The 22,798-nt window shown below is 39.1% G+C and overlaps 2 protein-coding genes across 2 annotated transcripts; both read right to left on the bottom strand.

Moving 5' to 3' along the window:
* Positions 1–2,146: 2,146 nt before the first annotated feature.
* On the bottom strand, positions 2,147–11,013 carry LOC115816425 (GTPase IMAP family member 7-like). Its single transcript, XM_030779379.1, has 3 exons — positions 10,965–11,013; positions 6,952–7,961; positions 2,147–2,176 (listed from the first exon to the last, which is right to left on the bottom strand). Exons 1-3 carry the CDS (start codon positions 11,011–11,013, stop codon positions 2,147–2,149), a joined length of 1,089 nt encoding a protein of 362 aa, XP_030635239.1.
* A 1,199-nt stretch (positions 11,014–12,212) lies between these two features.
* Positions 12,213–20,621, bottom strand: LOC115816424 (GTPase IMAP family member 7-like). Its single transcript, XM_030779378.1, has 2 exons — positions 20,432–20,621; positions 12,213–13,231 (listed from the first exon to the last, which is right to left on the bottom strand). Exons 1-2 carry the CDS (start codon positions 20,619–20,621, stop codon positions 12,213–12,215), a joined length of 1,209 nt encoding a protein of 402 aa, XP_030635238.1.
* Between the last annotated feature and the right edge of the window lie 2,177 nt (positions 20,622–22,798).

Below are 22,798 nucleotides of genomic sequence, written 5' to 3'. Positions count from 1 at the left end.
CATACACAAATAGTGACATTCACACACACAGACCTGCACAGGTAACCTTGCACATCCACACATATATACTTATATACACACTCACACACAACAATTTGATCCAAAATTAAAACACAAATAAAAAGAACGTTCAAAGAAATGAAACTCATTAAATGAACAGGCGGTCCTCAGCCACTTATAAAAATGGAATTCTTACTGCTCAAAACTGTGCCCACCAACTTATTGTGGAATGTCAGTGAACGAGTTAGTGGGTGTAAAACATAGAGCAAATTAAGAAAAAAGAAAGCTATAATAAGCTGAAGAAAAATAAGCAGTGTAGCCATTAATCTGGAGACATGAGGACAAAAACATTGATTCATTTATAAATGAGTAAATATCACTTGTGGCTATCGTGTCAGAGACCAATGGACAGAGATAGATAATATAGATGGATAGATAATTCACTTTGCTAACTTAGAAAAACAAAGGTGTACCACGCAGTGGCATTATGACACAGGGAAATTAAAAAGGGGCTTGAGAGCCTTTCTTCCTGAACAGAAAATTATATGAAAAAAAGAGAATAATAATTTGGTAGATGATATTTTATCCAATGGTGAGTTTTGTTCAGACTGATATATTGGGACTCTGTCACCTGTAGAGTTGAAATTGCCTCATTATTAATGAAATAGATGACTAATTCCCCCTTCAGCAACAGAATTAGTTTACAGAGAGTACATGAAGTGACTGTCCTTACTGTATGCACTCTCTGGATGCCTCAGGATTTCAGTATTTAAATTCGGGTAGAAATTGTCCAAAAAAACCCCCAAAAAACCTGTCCAAAAAATTCAAGGAAACAGGTGTACGCTTAAATATTTTACAATGCTATGACCACATGGGATAGTGATGGGGCAGAGGGTGTTTTGTGGATGACGTTTTCGCCTTGTAAATGTTGTTCTGTGGTTAGGTCCAGTTTTCTGCTGATTAAGACACACACACACACACACACACGCACACAGACACACGCGCACACACACATACACAAACAAAGCCACAACGCAGGAGCACTGATGATTTCTCATTTCACTGATGAGTTAACTAATGATTTCTAACTTCACTTTTAAGACTTGGGATTCTGTGTTTTCAAGCCAGATTGACGTAAAACTGTTATGAAATACTTAGAGGATAACATTTTGATCTTGTATCATTCCCTAGTTCATATTGTGACTGCTGCCCTGCTGATTAAAAGAAACAAAGGAAAGAAAACTGCCACAGGGGGGCGCTGTCAGACAAACGTAGCAGAAGGGCAGGGTGGAGACTTGTCTGCACTTCTGCATTACACCTCAAATGCAAACTCATCCTCTTAGATGCCTTGTTAGCTCACTTCACTTTAAAAAGTTAAGATTAAAGGTTTTATCCTGGTTTTGCAAGGTAGAATGAGGGTAGATTAAAATAAAAACATATTAAGAAATGAAAGGACGGCTTTTTTTGTTCTTTTTGCATTAAGGTATATAGTATAAACTGTTGATCATTTCATCTTTTATGACTTATGGCAAATGGTTAAACACATTTAAGGAAAGAGGCTACATACAGTAGCTCCATAACATTTGGGCCTTCCAACTAAGAAAAACAGACCAATATCTCAGTTACAACAAGTAACGAACTGAGACACTGAACTCAAGAGAGAAAATCTGAAAAAGGTGCTATTATTGAACTCTGAATTAATGTATCTATGACTTTTGATTTGAAAAATATCTTTTTTATCCACACATATAAAAATGCAGTTCAGTCTTTTCCTAACTGTATACGATTTGAATGTTCTATGTGCAGTCAAGGGCAAATCAAATTATAAAACATATACTCACCATCAATGGTCTAGAATGCGTAATGATGTTTTGACATATATGCCAAAGACAAAAGAATGAGAGAATGAAATGCTGAAAGTGAAACTGTCCGCTCACTCTTTCCTCTCTGCTCTGTGGGGGTTAACATATAGAGGGGACTTAAAGTGAAAGTCAAGCTTAAATAGCAGGCCAGCAGGAAGTGGTCTTCTTCATCTGCTGTTATGCTCCACAAGCTGAGAAACCTCATTATATAGAAAATGGAAATTCTCCTGACAGTCTTGTGTACTCTGTTTTACATACACAGAGCAGGGCTTAATAACACAGGCCTACTCTATTCCTGGTCTCAGGCGAAGGCCCTACAAAGATTAGAAAAAAATAAAGGAAATATAATTTTTGGAACGTGGCGTGTACGGGACTATTTACGTTGACCAATAGGCCGCTTTCAGTGACTGACCCAGCACTGCATGAGAACAAATCAAAGCAAAATGTTAATTAAGAGACTCTACCACTTAAAAAAAAAAAAAAAAAAAAAAAAAAAGAAATGCACTTTGGTTTCCGAGGGCATTGCTTTGTTCACAATGAAAACAACTTCTATTAAAATATAACCATAAAGTTGTATCAGCCATTTCCCACTAGATCAAATGTCCATAGGATCACCATAACTTACTGGTCCCCCAGGTCAGAGGCCAAGGTCGCATCCCTAGATGCCACATACAGGCATCAACCTCCTGAAAATGACTTCAGATACTCCACTCATGCAGACTGAGGGGACATGTTATGATGTGTGTGTGTGTGTGTGTGTTTAGTTCAGTAGTAAATCAGGACAAATACTTAGCTGAAGCCAAAACAATCATTTAATCCATGAAGAAAAACACACACTTTCATTTGTAGCCCTAAATAATATCGCCTGAGAGGCATATAGACAGAATTGAAAATAACAAGATTTTTTTAAGCAACTGTGCGAAAACTCCATATTTTATGGAGTCTGTCACCTGTCCAGTTGAAATTACCTCAATATTGACCACTAATTCCCCTTCATCACCCGTAATCTTCACAGAACCCAGGGTATACAGAGAGGAAGAGGCCAAAAGTGTTCTCATTGAGTGGAAATCAGCCTCCTTTACACACATACACACACACACACACACACACGCACACACACACACACCAATGAGTACATTAGAATTTGTATTGAATTTGTAATGACATAGTTCTTGTATAATTGTGTATATGCTATGATGTGATGTGCTAGTGTATTGTCAGTCAGTGGAAAAGAAAAATGCAAAATGCTTCCTTTACATTTGAAAAGCACGCACGTATGCACATGCACATGTCCACGCACACATGCACACACGTTCACAGAAGCACGTACACATGACCACACACACAGGCACTCACACGCACAGTAACACGTACACACAAGGACATGTCATGAACTGACTTTGGTGTGAAGTCTACTTGTCTGCCTTGCAATTCACATCTTACTGCTTCAAGTGCTTCTACCAATAACTCAAGTGTTAAAAATAAAGTCCTAAAACACACCTGCACATGTTGTCTGAACATTTCAGGATAGAAACAGACTGCAGTGAACAGTGATGACCACAGAAAGAATCATTGGTGCTCCCCTGTGGTACTACAGACACACCAACGGCCAGAACCAAATTCATTGTCTCTGTGAACACACTTGGCCAATAAAACCTGATTCTGATTCCGATTTCGATGATATGTTAATAATGTTTTAATGATATTAGAATATTAATATTAATGTGCCTGAGAAAGCTGCTGACTGATCAAACTTCAGTGAGAAACTATCTGACTGAATACATCTGCTTCAGCTTGAAGTCTGTCAGAATGTCACCATGACACCACTCACTGGTAGATGAGTATAACACAAGGCTTCTGGAGAAAAGGTACTGTACTTGTGCTCCTTGTTTCATATTCATGTTGTATTTATTACAGGTAGACACACACACAGACACACACACACACAAAATGTAGAGATATGATTATAACATCTATGCACTGTTGTAGCAGATGACTGCTGGATTGACAGTTACACTATTTTTCTACAACACTGAGAAAGTTTTATACTGAATTATTATATTGAAATATTTATACTGAATTATTAATAGTGAATGAATGAAACAGTCAGGAAGTATTGCAACTCTGAAAGACAAGCCTGTTTGGCACACTAAGAATAGAAAAGCATGCATACATTAACAACAGAAAAAATGACTATATTCTGGTCAAACTTCTAAGAGAACAAATACATGGTAATTTGTAGCCAACTCAGTAAGAATGATAGAGAATTCAGTTCATTGCTGAACACCAAAAAGAAAAAAAAATATTCAAATCTCAACATTATTGTAAATGTGTCAGGACTGCAGTGGAGCTGGACCCAAATGCAAGACACGCTTGAAGTGAAATTAAAAAAAAAGGAGGACTTTACTTACAATAAAAGGCAAACAAACAGGTTTAAAAAGAAACTGAGATGGGGAGCCCATAAAAAAGCACAGCGAAACAGCCTTACACAAACGAAAGAGCAAGGGTAGGCTTGAATACACAAGGAGAACCAAAAAGGGGAAACGTGGCTGAAATTAACAGGGGTGGGTGAAACCAGGTTAATAAATAGGATAAACTGAATCGGGTGAGGGGCGAAGACAGAGACACAAGGAACAACAGTAGCACAAGACGTGTCAAAATTAAAGTCCAAAACATGCAGGCTGTGCCAAAATGTTCTCGTTTTAATCTAACAGCATTTAATGATAGAGTGACAATTACAGTTTAGACAAAAAAAAAAAACTACCGTGGAAATAACTGCTCATTTTCCTTTACTCCACCCCAAACGTTATTGCAAAATTAAAGTAAAACATTTACCAGACTGAGCAAATGGACAACCTCATGCACAGTAGCTCAAAGGATTGATGAAAGTCTTCAAGTTTTTGTGAATTATGCACATGTAAGAGCCATTTAAAGAGTCTGATGGTGTTCAGTATACATTCGCTCCTTCTCTGGATCTGTTAATTTGTTAAACCTTAATATAAACGTTTGGTCTGATATTTTCTTGTATTGTAGTTATTGTAGTTGTAGTTCCTCACCCTATTGAAAAATGTTCTTTTTGCTTGTAAATGTAAATGCACTTAAAACTCATGAGTCTGTAGGTTTCCCAAGGATCCTAAGCCCTGTCTGTACTTCCCTATTATATTTTAAGCAGAAAATTATCTTGTAAAATCTTCTCAAACTAATGATTTTTTTTTTAGATGATATTCTATTCAGCGGTGAAGGTTACTTAATGCGGATTTCTGGAAAGAGGAAAGGTGACCAGCCAATACGTTGATGCGCAAGTTGTAAAGCAGACACTTACCATCAATAGTCTGAGACAAAAAACCTGGCCTTTAGATCATTTAAACACCACAGTTTTAGACCTTCAGGATGAGAGAGAATGTTTAAAAGTTAGTCTTTGCTTTCTTCCTTCTGCACACTAACATCTGGAGGGGAAGGGAAGTGAAAGTCAAGCTTACCTAGTTGCCCTGCCGCAAGTCTGTTGAGAGGATGTGGTTATTTTGGTCTCAAATTTTGTGATCAGCGTTACAAATATAGAATATCTGCCCACTAGTTGTGTTTTCATGTTCATTATCACTGTGTTGTTTTGTAATTTGCCCACTGGGTTGGCACCTACTGCACGCCTGGCTGGCCTACAAGGGGTCTCCTCTCTCTGTGGTCCTTCTCAAGATTTCTCCTATTTTTCCCTAGCATCTGGGTTTTTTTGAGGAGTTTTTTCTTGCCCACTATAAGGATCAAGTCAGGGGGAGCCACCCTGCTCTGTTTGTTGTAATCCTGTGGGCAGGTAAAGCCCTTTGAGACCGTAAACAGTGATATTGGGCTTAAAATAAACTTAAACTTAAACTTGAACTGGAAATGAAGGTCATCCAGCAGTAAATTTTATATACGTTGCATATATTTACTTATGTACAAGCATCATTTTAAATACTTGGAGCAGGGTTTTGTAAAGGAGTTTTACTCAATTCATGGTCCCAGAGGATATAGCTCTGCAGATACTCAGCCCTTTGTTTACATAGGAATCACGTGTAATGACATTTTGCCCAATCAATAATAATAATAATTCTGAAGACATTTTTGAGCTGATTGCATAAGAGGCAGCAAATGACAGGTTAAAGTGCAAGACAATATTTCATAATGGTCTGTAAGTACCAACAGATGAACCCTGCACTAGCAGAATTAAAGGCACTAAAGGGGAGGAAATAGGTTATATACTTACACAAAAATGAAAATGATGGTAGTGCCTTCATGGCTCCAGATGTCTTTCCAGTTTAATCTATGTGTTAGATAACATTTACTGAAGTGTTCTATAACTAAATGTTGTCAATGGAAGCTGAGAGTTGTGGCAAAAGAAACTTTAATGTCTAGAAATGGCTGGGTATATGTGATAAACACAAACTGTTTCTTTGCATAACAAGATACCATAAATCCCCTCACATTTTCAGTGTTCAGTCTTTTTAAACAGCAGTTTTCAATGACACAACTACATGTGTAAAGTTACTTTGGCTCTGATTGTCACGTCAAGATAACCTGAAATAAAGCTTAGTTTTTAAATGATGCTGTAATTCTGTTATCGCTTTCATTGTTAGGCATCTTAATCTGCAATTTTCAATCAATGACATATTTTCCGATGTAGTGCTTTCGCCAAGCAATACCAGAAAACTAGTTATGCAACGTTTATGTACTCATTATGTACTCGTTACCCATTATGTACTCATTTATAAAGTCCATGTGTTGTGTACTCATTTATAAAGTCCATGCACATTAATTACAAAAAAAAAGTCTCAGGTGTAGACAGAAATTTATTTTACAACTACATGAGATTCACATTTACATGACAAAAAAATAAATTGTATCACCCCCCTCCCCTCCAACAAATGGAAGACCTGATGCACAATAGCTCAAATGGTTGATCAAAGGCTTCAAGTTTTTTTGTGTATTGCGCATAGGATCAATTATTTGAAAATCTGTTGTATCCTGTGCCTCCAGGTGGGAAGCTATGAGGCCTATAAAGAACATCACATGTTTTTTCAAAGGTTTTTTGAGCTGCGATCTTTATACCTTCACTCACAGTTTCTGCTTCTTCTGCTGCTTCATACCCTTCCATTCCCCCTACTACTGCTCCAGTCAAGGCAGCTGCACCAACAACCACACCAGCAGCTATACCTGCCCCTGCTGCAACACTAATCCCAGCTCCAGTCTCTGCTACTCCTGCTCCTGCTCCTGCTGATGTTGTTGCTACTGCTGCTGCTCCAGCTCTTGCTACATTTCTTACCATAACCGCATCTGTTTTTCCATCTGAAAGTCCTCTGATGAAGCACGCAACTGCACCTACTAAAACTACAACTCCAAGAAATGCACCCAGCAATACTCCAGTTGATATCCCTGCAAACAGTTTCAAATATTTCTTGAACACATCATCTGGGGACATGTTTCCTCTATCCTCCTCAATCATCTGCAGCAATTCATTGGTGTAGTAGTTACCACCATTTTCTCTTAACATTGCTTCAATAGTGCCCAGTAGTTTCTGTATCTCAACACTGTTGTTTCTGAACTCATCTTGCTGCTGATTCCAATACTTATTGTCAATCACATGACAGCGTCCCCCACACTTATCAACAAGCTCCTGTAACTCTTCACTCTCCCCAACAAAGTCCTCAATGGTTTGACCATCATTGAGTTGATCACCACGAGTGAAAAGAACCACTGAATATTTGAGTGCATCTTCCCCAAAAGATCTTTCTATTTTTTGTACTACCTCCATCTCTTGTTTTGTGTATGTTCCAACTTTAAGTACAATGAGAAAGGCATGAACTCCTGGATCACAGTGAGTGATACATCTTACAAGTTCACGTTTCGGTATTCCATCTGGACGATCAGTGTCAAAAAATCCAAGTGTGTCAGTCACTTTTAAAGGTCTCCCTTGTGTGACCCCTGACACTGTTACACACTGGTCGGTCACAGAATTGCGCGATGATTTGGTAGGGAACACTCTGTCATTTAGGATGATATTCCCAGCACTGCTCTTTCCATCTCCTGTTTTCCCAAGCAACACAATCCTTAGCTCTTCCTTCCTAGGCCCTGTAAAGAGATTTATCTTATATAAGTGTTTTTGTTTTTCACAGTCTGTTCTGCACCACATAAGACCCATTAAACCACTAGCGACGTTAAACCATTGAATAATGCGTTTGGCTGATTTCTTCAGTAAAAAAAAAAAAAGAGGTAGAAGAAGAAGAAGAAGTTCACTTAGTTTACGATACACCAAAATGTTTATGCGTCACTCCTCTCTTTGTCTCCCTCTACTGGCTGCTTGTTGCTACATCAGGGTCCAGACTCTGACACTGACCTCCAAAGCAGCCAACAGAAATGCATCTGTCTACAACCAATCTGCAGTCAAACCATGCACACTGTAATGTTAGCTGCACTGGCTGGACAGGGTTAAGGTCTGAATCTCACATCTTTTCAGAGTTTAAAATTTGCTCAGATGCATTTGACACAGCAACAGCAGGTTGCTGTTCTGTTGATTAAAAGAGGGACAAAACGGACACCACATGGGGGCACTTTGAGACAGGGACAGCAAAAGGACATGAGCATGTGTATATATATATATATATATATATGTGTGTGTGTGTGTGTGTGTGTGTGTGTGTATATATATATATATATATATATATGTATGTATGTATGTATGTATGTATGTATGTATGTACGTTTGAACTTCACTTCAGACTGTTAGTATTAAATGTTTTCTGATAATATCTGCAAAGAGAGCAGGTTGAATCAAAGAATATAACATTTTTTCTGTTCTTTTTGCATTGCATGACAGAGTACAAACCATTGCATCTTTTATGACCTTCATGACCAATTCTAAATTGGCACTGTTATTTAATTTTGAATCAATGTGTCTCTGACTGGTGGTTTATAGTATGTATTTCATTAAAATTTAGGAACACAAAGACAGTGTGGCAGTGTGAAATGTTCTATGAGACCAGCCAGTATTGTAAAATTCAAATAGTAAAGCAGAAACATGTTTTCATGTTTTCAGAATCTCTGTAAAGCTGTTTTAGAACCTGTTTTAATTATTAACAGGTTCCCGCTATTATATACACATTGGCCCTCATTTATAAATCTAATGTAGAAAACCAGTGCAGATCCGAGCGCAGAAATCATCTTACCACAGGGGTCACGCGTGATTCATGAAATGTTCGTATTCTTTGCCAGTCACGGAGTAAGAATGATTGGGCATTGATAAATGTGACAGCTGAAAACAATTGTCATTTAAATATCACACCCCCAAATATTCTCAGTGTGGAGGCCCTTAGAGTTTACGACATGGGGATGCGTAATACGGACAAGAAGAGAAACTTCTCCTACCTCGAAACGAAAACTCCGAGGTTGCAAGTCCAATCGAACAAATTAGTTCTATTTGGCAGGCAATCAAACTGCAAAGCGGTTGGCCTACCCATTGCTTTTAATTGCTTAATTTTAATTGCTTGTAATTATGTCACCAGTAGCCTGGCCTAACAAGTAGGCTATTTCAAAATGAAAGAGAGAAATTAATGCTACACCAAAAAGTTGCAGACAATTTGAAAATACCTATTTATTTTAGAGTTATATAACACATAGTTGATGTAGACCTTTACAAAATAGAATATTTTGCCATTGGCTACATATTTGTAAGTGATGACTATGTGGCTGCATATGTTTAGATGTCAGTCAGAATATATGGTCTAATAACAATCCTCCGACTCAGACAGATTCACTAGGCTGCACCGCAAGTCCACCCTGACTCGAAAACTTGCGTTCATGAGTTGAGACTTGATGTGAGATTTGATCATAGCCTCTGCTCACGTCCACATTGATAAATGACAAGTTTTGTGTAGAAATGACTGTATGCCCAGTTTTCTGTCACACGTTCTTTCTGTAAATGAGGGTTGACTCTGTGTAGCAGATATCAGTATTTCCTTTGTTTGGTACTGGAGCAATCTGTAGGTTTGTCATCACATCACAGCCAGTCCTGAATCATGCAAAAGATTCGTTCAAAATGAACGAATCTTTCACGAACGACACATCACTACCTGGCAGGCAAGGGAAAAGGTGGACAAATATTGCACGTTCAAAAAGTCTTTGTCTTGACATATCCACAAAGGAAGTTATTGGCAAGATCAGAAAGGTAACATCTTTTAGAGTAGTTTTCAAGAAAGATACTTCTACTCTGAGTACAACTTCACAGAATCAGCAGCCCTTTTTCAGCACCCTTTCCACTTCCACTAGTGAATGTCTAATTGCTTGAAGCTGTGGGTATACACTGCTACAAAATGTATTTTGTTAATCAGCTTTCAACTCACTTCAGTGGTAGATAGCAAAGTACTGACACACATTTTCAAGTACTGAATTTTATCAATGTCTAAACAAATAAGTAAATTTTAGGGACTGGGTGACTTTATACTGCAATCTGTTGCTGAGTCAAATATATTGTAATATATACTATACAGTTACAGGCTTATATTCTTGTTGCCACGACACTTGCATCCAAGAAAACAAAATAAATCAAAACAAAAACAAAAAAGTATCTTGGCTTGGCAAGGATGTGAGTTTGCATGCCTACGCTTGTGCAGTTATAGGCAACAGACATGCTTAAAAAGCCCTGGTCATGTCTGCCTGAATAACCATTTAAGTAGTTTTCTGAAAATATGTTTCAGAGTTAAATCTTCCCAGTGACAGCTCCACTGTAAATTAACATGGATTAGACTCTGACCATCAACTGGAAATGCCATGCAGAGCATTTCATCAGCTTCAGACTGTGAACTGTAGAGTACACTCGATGAATGCTTGTGTAATAGCATCACATCTTAAACAGTATTCTTTTGTTTTCTTTACATCTTTTTGACATTATGATGTGCTATTGTTTTAAGTTCATAAGCAAAACAATGCAAATACTTAGCTGAAGCTAAAGCAATCATTCAGCACAGATCAGTCAGTCGTAATGTAAACAGAAATGAATAACTTCTACACAGATAGTTACTTTGACGGTGCCGGGAACTCAAATCTACAGCACAGAACAGACAGTATTGGGTTGTTTACTCTGTGGCTGTCCCTGGCCTGAGAACCAGATGGGCCCTTGTGGCGTCATCCCGGGACAGAGGGCTATGCCTGTGGAGGTGATGAGGCAGCTGTGAAGGGTCTTACTTCTTTATAACAGGGGAAAGTATCACACACACAAACACACACACACATTGTGTACACTTTGTATTGAATTTGTAAGGATATAGTGCTTGTATAATTGTGTTGTAATATGATGTACTGGTGTAATGTCTTAACTGTTGTCAGTCAGTGAAAACAAACAAACAAACAAACACTTCCTTTATATTTGCAAGCTTGCACATCTGCATGCACACGTGACCACACACACGCACACACACACACACACACACACACACAAGGAAGTGAGTCACATAAAAATAAAGCTTAAAAATAAAATCCCAAAACACACATGCACGTGCTATCTGGGGCTTGTCGAATCAATAACATGTTTTAATGATAGCGAACATTAATATTGATATTACTTAGATGCTTCTGACTGATCAGTGAGACACTATCTGACTGAATATACCTGTTTCAGCTTAAAGTTTGTCAGCGTGTCATGATGACACCACTTGCTGGTAGATGAGTGAACCACAAGAGTTCTGAATAAAATGTGCCTGTGTTCCTCATTTTGTGACTAATTTTGTTCATTTTCATGTTATGTTTTATTACAGGTACACACACACACACACACACACACAGTAGAAATAAGAACAAAACAGCTTTGTGGTGTTGTAGTAAAAGTCTACTACACTGAGTTACACTATGTTTCTAGAACATTGAGAAACGAGTTTTAGAATGCACTTAATAATTGATAGAGTCATGAATCATAGAGCAGTGAAAGGCAAGTTTATTTGGCACACTAGGAATAGAAAAGCATGCATACATTAACAACAACAACACTGACTGACTATATTCTGGTGAATCGTCTCAGAAAAGAAATACAAGGTTATCATTAGTGCACTCCAAAAGAATGATAGAGAATTCAGTTCAGCTGAACACCAAAACAATAATATACAACTGTCAACATTAGTGTAAATGTCTTAGATGTAAGCTAATAGCAGTTAATGATAGCAAGACAGTTACAGTTTAGATAAAAAGACCAACATGGATATAAGTAATTGTTTAACGTTTCTTTTCCCATAGATTGCAAAATTAAAGCAACAAATTCAAGAGATTGAGCAAATGGAAAGCTTGATTCACAATGATTGTGATGCAAATGACTGATTATTTTGATCAAATATTTCATTAAGTGTAGCATCCTTTCAGCTGTGCACATACAGATGCCAGTCCAACAGACTCCCGAAGAATATCTTTTGCAATTCCATAGTTTTCTTTTACTACAGTCTTTATGCCCTCACTCACTCCTTCTGTTTGTTCTGTTACGTCACACCCCACCGCTCCCCCCACTGCTGCTCCAACGACAGTAGCTACCCCAACAGCCGCTTTTGCAACTGGAATTCCCCATACTGCAAGTCCACACTCTGCTAAGCCTGTTGCTTCTACTGCTACAGCTCCAAGAGCAGCACCCAGCAGTGCTCCAATAGCTACTCCTGCAAATATTGTCACATATTTCTTGAACACACTCTTTTCCCCTGTGTCTTTTCTGTTTTCCTCAGTTTGTATGTCTTTCTTAATCCTCTGCAGCAATTCATTGGTGTAGCATTTACCACCATTCTTTCCTAACATTTCCTCAATGGTCTTCAGTAGTTTCTGTACCTGAACACTGTTGGTTCTGTACTCATCTTGCTGCTGGTTCCAGTACTTATTGTCAATCACATGACAGCCTCCCCCACACTTATCCACGAGCTTCTGTAACTCAACATTCGACTTAACAAAGTCCTCAATGGTTTGACCATCATCGAGTTGATCACCATGAGTGAAAAGAACCACTGAATATTTGAGTGCATCTTCCCCAAAAGATCTTTCTATTTTTTTCACCACCTCCATCTCTTGTTTTGTGTATGTTCCAACTTTAAGTACAATGAGAAAGGCATGAACTCCTGGAGCACACTTAATGAGAAATTTCACAATTCTACGTCTCAGCTTATCCTCTGGAAGTTTAGTGTCAAAAAATCCAGGTGTGTCGATCACTTTTACAGGCCTCCCATGTATTTGTCCTGATTTTGATTCACATTTTTGGGTCGTAGAGCTGGATGATAACCCAGCAGTGAATGCTTCTTTGTTCAGAATGGTGTTTCCAGTGCTGCTCTTTCCATCCCCTGTTTTCCCAAGCAGCACAATATTCAGCTTTTCTTTCTTAGACCCTGTAAAGAGAGTTATCTTGTGTGAGCGTGTGTTTTTCTGTTTTTCACTTTATGCTCTGTGGCACCACATCAGACCATGAAGTCAAGTGGAATATTACTCCCTTTACCAAGCAACCACTAATCTAACTGTCCCAGTGGTGCTCTTACTATCAAATAGTGTGTACTGTAGTGTTCTTTGTCAAATGAAATGAGCCTGCTTAGTTTTTAACCAGAATGTTCAGATCTCAGTCCCCTCTTTGTCTCCCTCTACAGGCTGTCTGTTGTCAAATCAGGTTCAGGACCATGACACTGGCTTTCAGAGTGACCAGTGGAAATACACCTGTCTACACCCAATCTGAAGTCAAACTGTTTGGCTACGGTGCCTGTTCACATCTGACTGAGCAGTCAGCAGTACTAAACGTGTGTGGGTTAAGGTGTCAAGCTTGTACCTTTTCACATCTAGTTCCAAAATAGCAAAGCGAGTTGCCTCAGTTCATCAGATGCTCAGACACACTGGACATATTCCAAGGAACACTTTAAAGTCTTTCATTTCTTAATGACTAACTGCACTAACCTCACTTTACATGTCTGTGTTTAGGCACATTGTGTGAACAAAAGAAAGAAATAGTTATTTAATTTCCTCAAGATTGTCAGAGTCTCATCAGCATTAGTGAAGGTAAATGAACTAAAAACAAACACACAAAAGTGAGAGGAGGACAAAAATAGAGCACTGATTCCCAGTAAGACAGCCAGGACCAGTAATCTCTGACCAGAAGGGCCACTCATTGGTTCTCTCAGGCCTGCTGTCCTGTAAAGCTGCTTTGTCATAATGTGAATTGTAATAAGTGCTTTACAAATCAAGTTGAATAGAATAGAATAGAACACAATAGAATAGAATACAATAGAATAGAATACAATAGAATAGAACAGAATAGAATAGAATAGAATTAATCACTGACATGACATCAGTGCCCCCATTTTTCTCATCTATGAAAATAGATTTGTGGTATTTTCACTCACTGTAAGAAGCTGGAGAACTTCTCCCTTTTCTGACCACTGTCGTATCTGGTTGAGAAAACATGACTGATGAGATATGTGTGCAGAATATTGTCTGATCCGCATTATTACATTTGTAAGATAAATTATTACAAGTATGCTCTCCTATTTACTGTTACTTGATGACTTTGACATGAATAAGGGTTATAGTAATAATATAATATTAATATTTCTTCCACCTGGACTGCCTCTTGTTGCCATATTTCTGTGCTCTCTGTCCTTGTCATCCATCCATGTCCAGTTCTGTCACCATTAGATCTTCACTCTTCTGGTCTCTGTCATTTATCCATGTCCAGTGCTGTTAACTTCTAATCTCTGTGGTTTTCCTCTTTCTCCTTCCATTCAGTGTTCTGAAGTCCAAATCCTGTCATTTACAGTGAAGAGAAAAGTATATGGGAAGTTTTAAATTGACTCTGCATACAACAGTGTCAGTGTGTATAATAAGGGACCAAGTCTTCATTAATGTAGTGCCTGGGACATGAAATTGAAACAAATAAAAAGGAAATCGCTGAAATTATTACTATATGAATAACATTAAAGTGCTCATTTAGTGACGGCTCCGTCAGAGCTGGTTAAATTTACTCCAGTGTAAAGTCAAAGGATCCCAGTCTGTGTGTCATTACTGCTTTTAAAAAGATATTTCGGATCCTTTAGAGAATGAAACAGATAACAGCGCAGAGGAGGAAAGCAAATACTGAGAACTGGGCTTGGGGTGAAAATGACCCCCTCCAAAACCAACCAAACAACCAATCAAACAAACAAACAAACAAACAATAAGTTACCCCTGATGCCATTAGAGGTCTAAATGACTAATTATAATTATTCCATATACAGTCGGCCTTATTTATCCGCGGGTTCTGCATACGCGTATTTAACCAACAACGGATCGAAAATATTCGGTAAAAAAAAAAAAAATCCAGAAAGTTCTAAGGAGCAAAACTTGAATTTGCAGAGCACTACGCTGAATAAGCGCGAATGAAGTGATGTGTAGGCATACTCTGCTGTAGCCTCCCGCAATTTCACAAATCCTCAGACTCTCTCCAACATTCCTTGTCTGAGCATTGTTCGCCTCGCGTCTCCTTGGTTCACTACTAGTGTTTTAAAACGTTTATATTTTCTCTATCTACATATTTTCTATATGTACTTATATTTTAAATATTCTGTGTTTTAGTCTATGTATTTCTCTCTCAGGTAATTAAACGAAAGCAATCTGTAAGTGCTGAGAGAAAGAAAATGTTACACTGTTCCTGACGTGCACGTACTATGTCGGTTTACGATGGTTGCGTCTGTACTGAACATGTGCAGACTTTTTTTTTTCATGTCATCATGCCATTTCTCTCCAAACACTACAGAATAAAACGATTTAGACAGCATTTACATTGCATTAGGTATTATAAGTAATCTGTAGCTGGAACCAATCCCCCGCGGATACGGAGGGCCGACGGTAAATTACAAATATAGAAGCGTCATGATTCTAAATAAAACTAAAAAAAAAAAAAAAGAAAGAAAGAAACCCGTTTCACATGTAAATGTCATTAGGCTCAGTGACTGCATACACTAACACATCTTGACATAACACCTGTTCATGCAACCTGCAACACCTTTTGTGTGCTGTGTAAATATGCATATCACACATCTTCTTTCCTTTCCAATTTCCATGCAGGACGCCGAATTGCATGTAATATCTAATTTGCAGACATTGCAATGCCTTAATATGCGTGTGCTTAAAAAAAACAAAAAAACACTGAAAGTATCAGTTTGCGCGTATATGACTTACGTGCGGCTACATGGGCACAGTTTTGGCACGTAAGTCATAATGCTCAAATTCTAAACATTTTGTGCAGTTTAAACTTCATGCGCGAGTGTGTAATGAACCACCACACACCCTTTATGCCGCTTCACACGACATGCAACGTTAAAGATTGTAAAGTTAGGAGCACATTTGCAATGTGGACAGAACCATCGTCAATATAGGGTTTTATTTGCTACACTGTATGTTCAACATCATTAACAATTCACTGATGAAGCGAAAATACATTCAGAAAAAGTTACACATCGTAACGCGACGTCATTTATTACATGCCTGGGACTGCGGCGACTTGCCTTTCGATCAATAAATGTGACGTCCCTGAAGCTCAGGCTACATTAAGTAGATAGACTGGTACTGAATAGAAGCTAATTAGCAATCCATATCACAATAGCCTGAAGACCTGACTTTAAACCAGCTAACAGCATAGGCATAGTTTGCTGTTAGGTAGCATGGCGAGCTAAGGTTACAGCCTCAGCTGTTTCAATTTGCTATTAGATACCATAGCAACCTAATGTTACAGCTTCAGCTGTAAGCTACGTTTTAAGCACACCGTGAGCTAGCATAACATGCTAATCTTTCGTCGAAATATATTAGCTTTAATGATCATCCACTCTGATGGTAAAGTAAACGTCCATACATATTGTGTTCATTTGAGACAAAGGCATTTTGTACTGAAATATGTTGATTAAATCGACGAGTGTTGTGGATCATGACATCAGGCTACCTGGTCAGCGGGTCCAGGCTTATCAACTGGATCATTTTTACGTAAACCAAGCGATCTGCCGAATGTAGTACCAAAACAATTTGGCTTTTTAAAATGAACGCAGGCGTAAATGCATATGTCTAAATGTATAGTGAAATGCATTGGTGGAGCTAATTCCACGACTTGAAGCGGAATTTCCCTGTGCCACGTCCGTCAATTCGGCGACCGTCATCCCAATCACGAAATTAACACAACACCACGATTAACCGAAATAACACAATACGATGGCTGCTTCTCTTAAAAGGCCACTCGGAGCTCGTTTCTTAGGAATCATGCGAAACGCCTTCCGACACAGGTGAGTTCGCAACACCGCGACTCCAAGCTGAGTTTGCCGACGACTCGTCCAAAATTTTTTATATAGGGACAGCTCGTCCGCCATTATCACTAACAATCACCAAATTAACACAACACCACATTTAAAAGAGTTCGTCTTTTACTAAGCTTGCAAATACCTCCCGACATGGCTAAATTAGTAACACGGCCAACGTGCTTAAAACACTGAAACAAACAAGGCCGCTTCTTTTGTCAGAATGTCGCAAGGGGTACATCATGACGTAGCATCTCAATACAACCCCTACGCTACAACTCATAGTTTGACTGGTGAAACATCCTGTCACTCATCGGACTGGTGAACCTGGTCAAAATTCTGTTCAGAGGTGCCCAAATTCATCACATCCCCATGGCTACACTCTTCTGCGTATCAAAAATCCCTTCACAGAATAAAATTAGAATACAAGTGACTTTATGTACACCAAACCTGAAATGAATCTTATGTACCGGATAGCCAAGATGACTGAAAAAAAAAACAAAAAACACTCTTTGTGTTGCCAGATGGTGGCGCTATTCCAGGGTGTCGCTCTGGGCATGTGGATATTATCGTAACCAGCATAACCAATAACATGTGAAGTTTGAGTGGTATCAAGCAATGCATGGAGAATTTACGACACATTTCTGTCCTGCGTGGCAAAACATATAAATTCATCATTTCACCATTTCAACACCTTGCTTGCAAGATATCAAAAATCCCTTGGAAATTTTAAATCTGAAACATCTTGACATCATATATAGCAAATCTGACATGAATCCAATGAACCGTCTAGGAGGAGTATGTCAAAATGTAACGCGTGTCAAAACACATAAAATCCAAAATAACTCTGTTGGGAATTAAGTTAAGTTTCTGTGATTACACACACACACAATGTGAACAGTGAGCAGTGAATTTGTCCTCTGCATTTAACCCACTCAACACACCTGTAGTGAACACACATGCAGAGCAGTGTGCAGCATTCCTCTGCGCCCAGGGGGTTAAGTGCCTTGCTCAAGGGCACACAATCGTGAATGTTGGGCAACCCTCTAGTCACAAGCCTGGTTCTCTAACCTTTAGACCACAGCTGCCCTAGATTCAAACCCTTAAGCTTAGTGATGAGAGAGAGTGGAATTAACCACTGAGCCACCAGAGCATCAGCTAATACAATGTAATTGCAAATGTGTTCGTCTTGGGGAGACCCACATGCCTACAAAATCTGTTGCATGTAGGTGAAACTACACGCCAGGCACAAGACTCAATGCCATATGGGGCGCTATGGAGACCCGGGACACATCAGGGGCCAAGCTTCCGTCTCTGAGTAACTGTCACAAGCACTAATGTATGTACCGAATTTCATTAGTTTTTCCCCACTCAAAAATGTCCAAGTCTTGAATAATAATAATAATAATAATAATAATAATAATAATAATAATAATAATAATCCTTATGAAAAGAATAGGGCCTTGCACCGGACACCAGAGGCGCAGCACCTTCAGTGCTCGGGCCCTAATAACACCAACGTAAATGAAACACATTCACAGTAGGCCTTAAACACAGATGAAACACATTCACAGTACCTGACTAAATAACTTTGCTCTGTGTTTTTGCTCTGAAAGGCGCTGTTAGGTACAATACCATACACTGTCTGATATTTGTACCAACTAAATTATTTTAAAGATTCCACAGTACGTTACTACACTGCCTGTATCCGTCTTTGCAACGGTGTTATTTCTGTGTAATACTGGGTTTTGTTACAGGCATGTCAAGACATGGCGGACATTTTCATCTTTCCCTGATATTTCATTTAAGCTGAATTTTGAATTTCAGACAGCTTAAAAAATAAATAAAAACATAGTCCTTAATTTTCAGAGCATAAAATTTCATAAAGTAATACCTGAGTCTTTTCGTACTCCTTCACATTTCCCAAACTGAACGTTTTCCGTCATGAACAAAGTGAAAGTAGTTTGTATAGTCACATGACATGGACACATGATCTGAATGTGTGTTATGACGTCTCCCTCTACAGGTTAGTTTAACTGTTCATTCATACAGACATACGGTAAATACAGTGAAATATGTTTCCATTAGCAGTGCTGATAGTTTTGATGCTGGAGAAATGATTGACACATCTTCACTCACATCATTGTAACAAAGTGGGTCTATTGTAGCATAAACTTAAACTGTAGTGTATCTTCTGACGAAGTATCTGAAAATTACTGTGTCAGAGTGAAAGTGAAACATGATGGAGCTGATTATTATTGTGTATTTATACTGATGGTGGACACAGAATTACAGAATTAAATGTTGTGGGCTGGTTTTTATTATGATGATTTATTAATTATAATGAGTCATTTTATGAAGGAATCTCATATTTCACCTTTTCCTCAGAGAAGGCAAAATGCGCCCTCTTCTGGCCAAAAGAGACTGTGGAGAATAAGCCCATGCAACAGAAGCCACATGACCTATATTTGTAATGGATATCAAAGCTAAATTCGCAATATAGCAGTTCACATTGTTATAGTTAGTGAAATAACCAGCAAATGATATTTGTTTTAAAGAACCACTTCGCTTGCTTCTTTTTTCACGTGGTGTATTAGGCTCTTCGGGGGGTTATGTGTCATGGGGGGTATTTCAAGAAGCGGGTTTGGTGAAAACTCTGAGTTTGTTAACCCTGAGATGAGGGAAACTCTGGGTTTTCCGTTTCAGAAAGCGAGGTAACTCAAACTCTGGCTCAGTTACTGTGGTAACTGACTCTGTGAACCTAACCTGCTCGCTGGCAGGTTTTCTTCAACAAATCCGGAGTTTCTCCCAAAATCCTCCCTCCGACTGAACCTGAAGCAGCTGACAAACATGACGTCTCCTTTCGTCGCTAGCCCGATTGGTGTTGAAACCAAATTAATTCGTATAGCCTTATGTCGGGAGAGGTTTTTGAGACCCCGATTAGATGTATTATCATATATTAGACTCACTCCACTCCTCTCTGGGTACCAAACTTTCACACACAAGGGTCTGGGAACTCCCTGTATCATCCAAAGCCCTTTCTGTTGTGCTGTGAGGAAGTGTCATCATCTGGAGTAAGAGGATGCAGCTTGGGTTCTTTGAAGCCCAATGGGGCCCTGTGCAGCTCCTCCCGCTCCAGGGCTGACTCATGCACTGAATCCACTTCCTCACTCTCCTCATATATCAGTGTTCTCCGATTTAGCTGGACCTGAAGCTGATGGAACTGGTGCTGGAGGCTCTTCCATCTTTGCTCCTGTCAGGCAGCATCCCTGTTGAGGCATTCACCTCTGGTGGCCTGCCTCTCCATAAGCATTTGTAGCATTCCTGCCAACTTTGAGATAGTAAGGACTGAGGAAGACATGGTTTGGGGTAGGGCCTCAGTAGTGCTTGCAGCAACTGCTCCCTCGTATGAATCATCCATCATGGCACCACCTCTTAAAATCATGCCACCCTCCTGCTTTTGCTTAGGTGGCATCCCGCCTCTGAGACCAATTGTGACGGAGATGCCTTAGGCAAGGAGGCAGCAGGAGTCAAGATGGTGGTTTGTGGCTGCACACCCGGTGAATTTATTTTAATGCCAACAATAAACAGGAAAGAAATGAAAGAAACCAAACCAAAATAATAACGTATTTACACTATTTACACAGTTCTTGCCAGGGAAACAAACGAGACATAAATCCTGCAAGACTTTTCAATAATTATTTTCTCTCACAAAATGCAAACTCCAACAAACTCCCACAACAACCAACCAACAACATCCCACCCTGTCTAAAACAAAATGGAGGGCTTTTATAGTTTAAAAGCAGGATGTGATGCAAGTGGACCTCCTGTGAAGTTCGTGGGAGTTTTCTTTTAAAATACCCAAGGCTGTGACATACCAGTTTCTTTGACGTCACCACCGCAAATCTCACCCCCGACAAGCATCAAACAGGTAAGCAACAGCTCTTATGTTTAACAATCAATAATCACACAAATTAAATTCAACATCTACACAAAGACAACACAACCTAAGGTAGCATTTCAACGGTAATTTGAGGATAGTGGAATATGCAAAATGGATCCGCTGGCCAACTTAATCGAAAATGTTATAGAATACTATAGAATGCTAACATTAGTCTCTTTTCCCGATTATTTACAGATCAATAAACAAAGACGTTGGACATCACACACACAGACAACAAAATCACAATGACAACGATCAATAAATATTTGACTTGTACTCAGTCCGTGTTATGTGGTGAATGTGTATGTTTGTGCAGTGAATGTATATAAACAGTTCGTGCCTGCAAACAGTCCATACACGACAGAGAGTTGATCCGTCACAGCCAGCAACATGCATTAGGCCTATAAAAATAAGACAGAGACATGTATTCCAGTCGACTGGGCAAATTTATTAAATAAACAACCTGAATCCTAAGGAGGAATAAGTCATCAATAACATGCCTTTGGTATAAAAATAGACTATATGAATAAAAACCCTTTAGCCAGTGACGGAGCAAAGAATGGAAACCGCAAGACTGGGGAACTGGCTGTCAAATACCAAAAAGAAGCAAAGCCAATGCGCCAGAATGTAAGTATGGGCCAATGAGTGTTCAATTACCAGGGGGGTATTTCAGAAAGCGGGTTTAGTGAAAACTCTGAGTTTGTTAACCCTGAAATGAAGGAAACTCTGGGTTTTCCATTTCAGAAAGCGAGGTAACTCAAACTCTGGCTCAGTTACTGTGGTAATTGACTCTGTGAACCTAACCTGCTCACTGGCAGGTTTTCTTCAACAAACCCTGAGTTTCTCCCTAGCTCCTCCCTCCGGCTGAACCTGAAGCATCTGTCAAACATGGCGTCTCCTTTCGTTGCTAACCCGATCGGTGTTGAAACCAAATTAATTCGCATAGCCTTACGTCGGGAGAGTATTTTGAGACCCCGATTAGATGTATTATCATTCTCTGATGACTACGTAATCGAGCGTTACCGTTTTTCATCACAATCTATCATTTATCCGAACAACTGCGGCCTACATCTCTAATATTACACGCCGTGGACTTCTTGCTCTCAGATCGGAGCAAATTCTTTGCTCTTCATTTTTTTTTTTTTTTGCCGACGGGAGTTTCCTTTATCACACTGGCGACGCCGAGTATATCGGGAAAGCAACTGTTTGTAGAGCTGTAAAAAAGTGTCCCTTGTATTTAAACGGCTACTGCACATTTTCCTAGTGTCAGACCTCTAAGGACCATCAAAGAGGAATTACACAGGATTGCAGGCGACTGATGTAGAATCATTCAGTTAAAGGTAACGATATTTTAAATTATGTCGTGTTCATGACATTCTGCTGCGACCTCAGACTGGGATCAGTCGTTAGTTTTTATGTTGCAGCGTTTCCCAGTGTCATGGGCTGCATCGATGGCACACAGATCCCTATCTCTGCTCCTTCACTTAATGAAATTGACTATGTGAATAGGAAGTCTTTCCACAGCATTAATGTGCAGGTACACTGACTATTGTCTTACAATAACAAAGACTATACATCACAATATACTGCAACTAATATATCTCATTCTCTGCACTGTCAAGATCATATGTGGTGCAACGCATTTGATCACAAATGTTGAAGCCAGTGGCCCAGCTCTGTGCATGATATACGAATGTATCATTAGTGTA

Source organism: Chanos chanos, chromosome 7 (assembly GCF_902362185.1).
Source record: "Chanos chanos chromosome 7, fChaCha1.1, whole genome shotgun sequence".
NCBI classification, from domain to species: Eukaryota; Metazoa; Chordata; class Actinopteri; order Gonorynchiformes; family Chanidae; genus Chanos; species Chanos chanos.
The sequence above is the reverse complement of the archived record's forward strand: the minus strand, read 5'-3'. Positions and strand labels throughout refer to the sequence as shown.

What these genes read in the sequence shown, in the direction of transcription:
- LOC115816425 (XM_030779379.1), bottom strand. Translation starts at nt 11,013, where the DNA reads ATGACGCCACAAGGGCCCATCTGGTTCTCAGGCCAGGGACAGCCACAG. An exon ending in AGGCCAGGGACAGCCACAGA is followed by an intron (nt 7,962 to 10,964) that starts GTAAACAACCCA and finishes ATCTCTTTACAG; the next exon opens with GGCCTAGGAAGGAAGAGCTA. An exon ending in CAGCAGAAGAAGCAGAAACT is followed by an intron (nt 2,177 to 6,951) that starts GTGAGTGAAGGT and finishes TAATCTTTGTAG; the next exon opens with GGCCTTCGCCTGAGACCAGG.
- LOC115816424 (XM_030779378.1), bottom strand. Translation starts at nt 20,621, where the DNA reads ATGCCACCTAAGCAAAAGCAGGAGGGTGGCATGATTTTAAGAGGTGGT. An exon ending in GGAGAGGCAGGCCACCAGAG is followed by an intron (nt 13,232 to 20,431) that starts GTGAATGCCTCA and finishes CTCTCTTTACAG; the next exon opens with GGTCTAAGAAAGAAAAGCTG.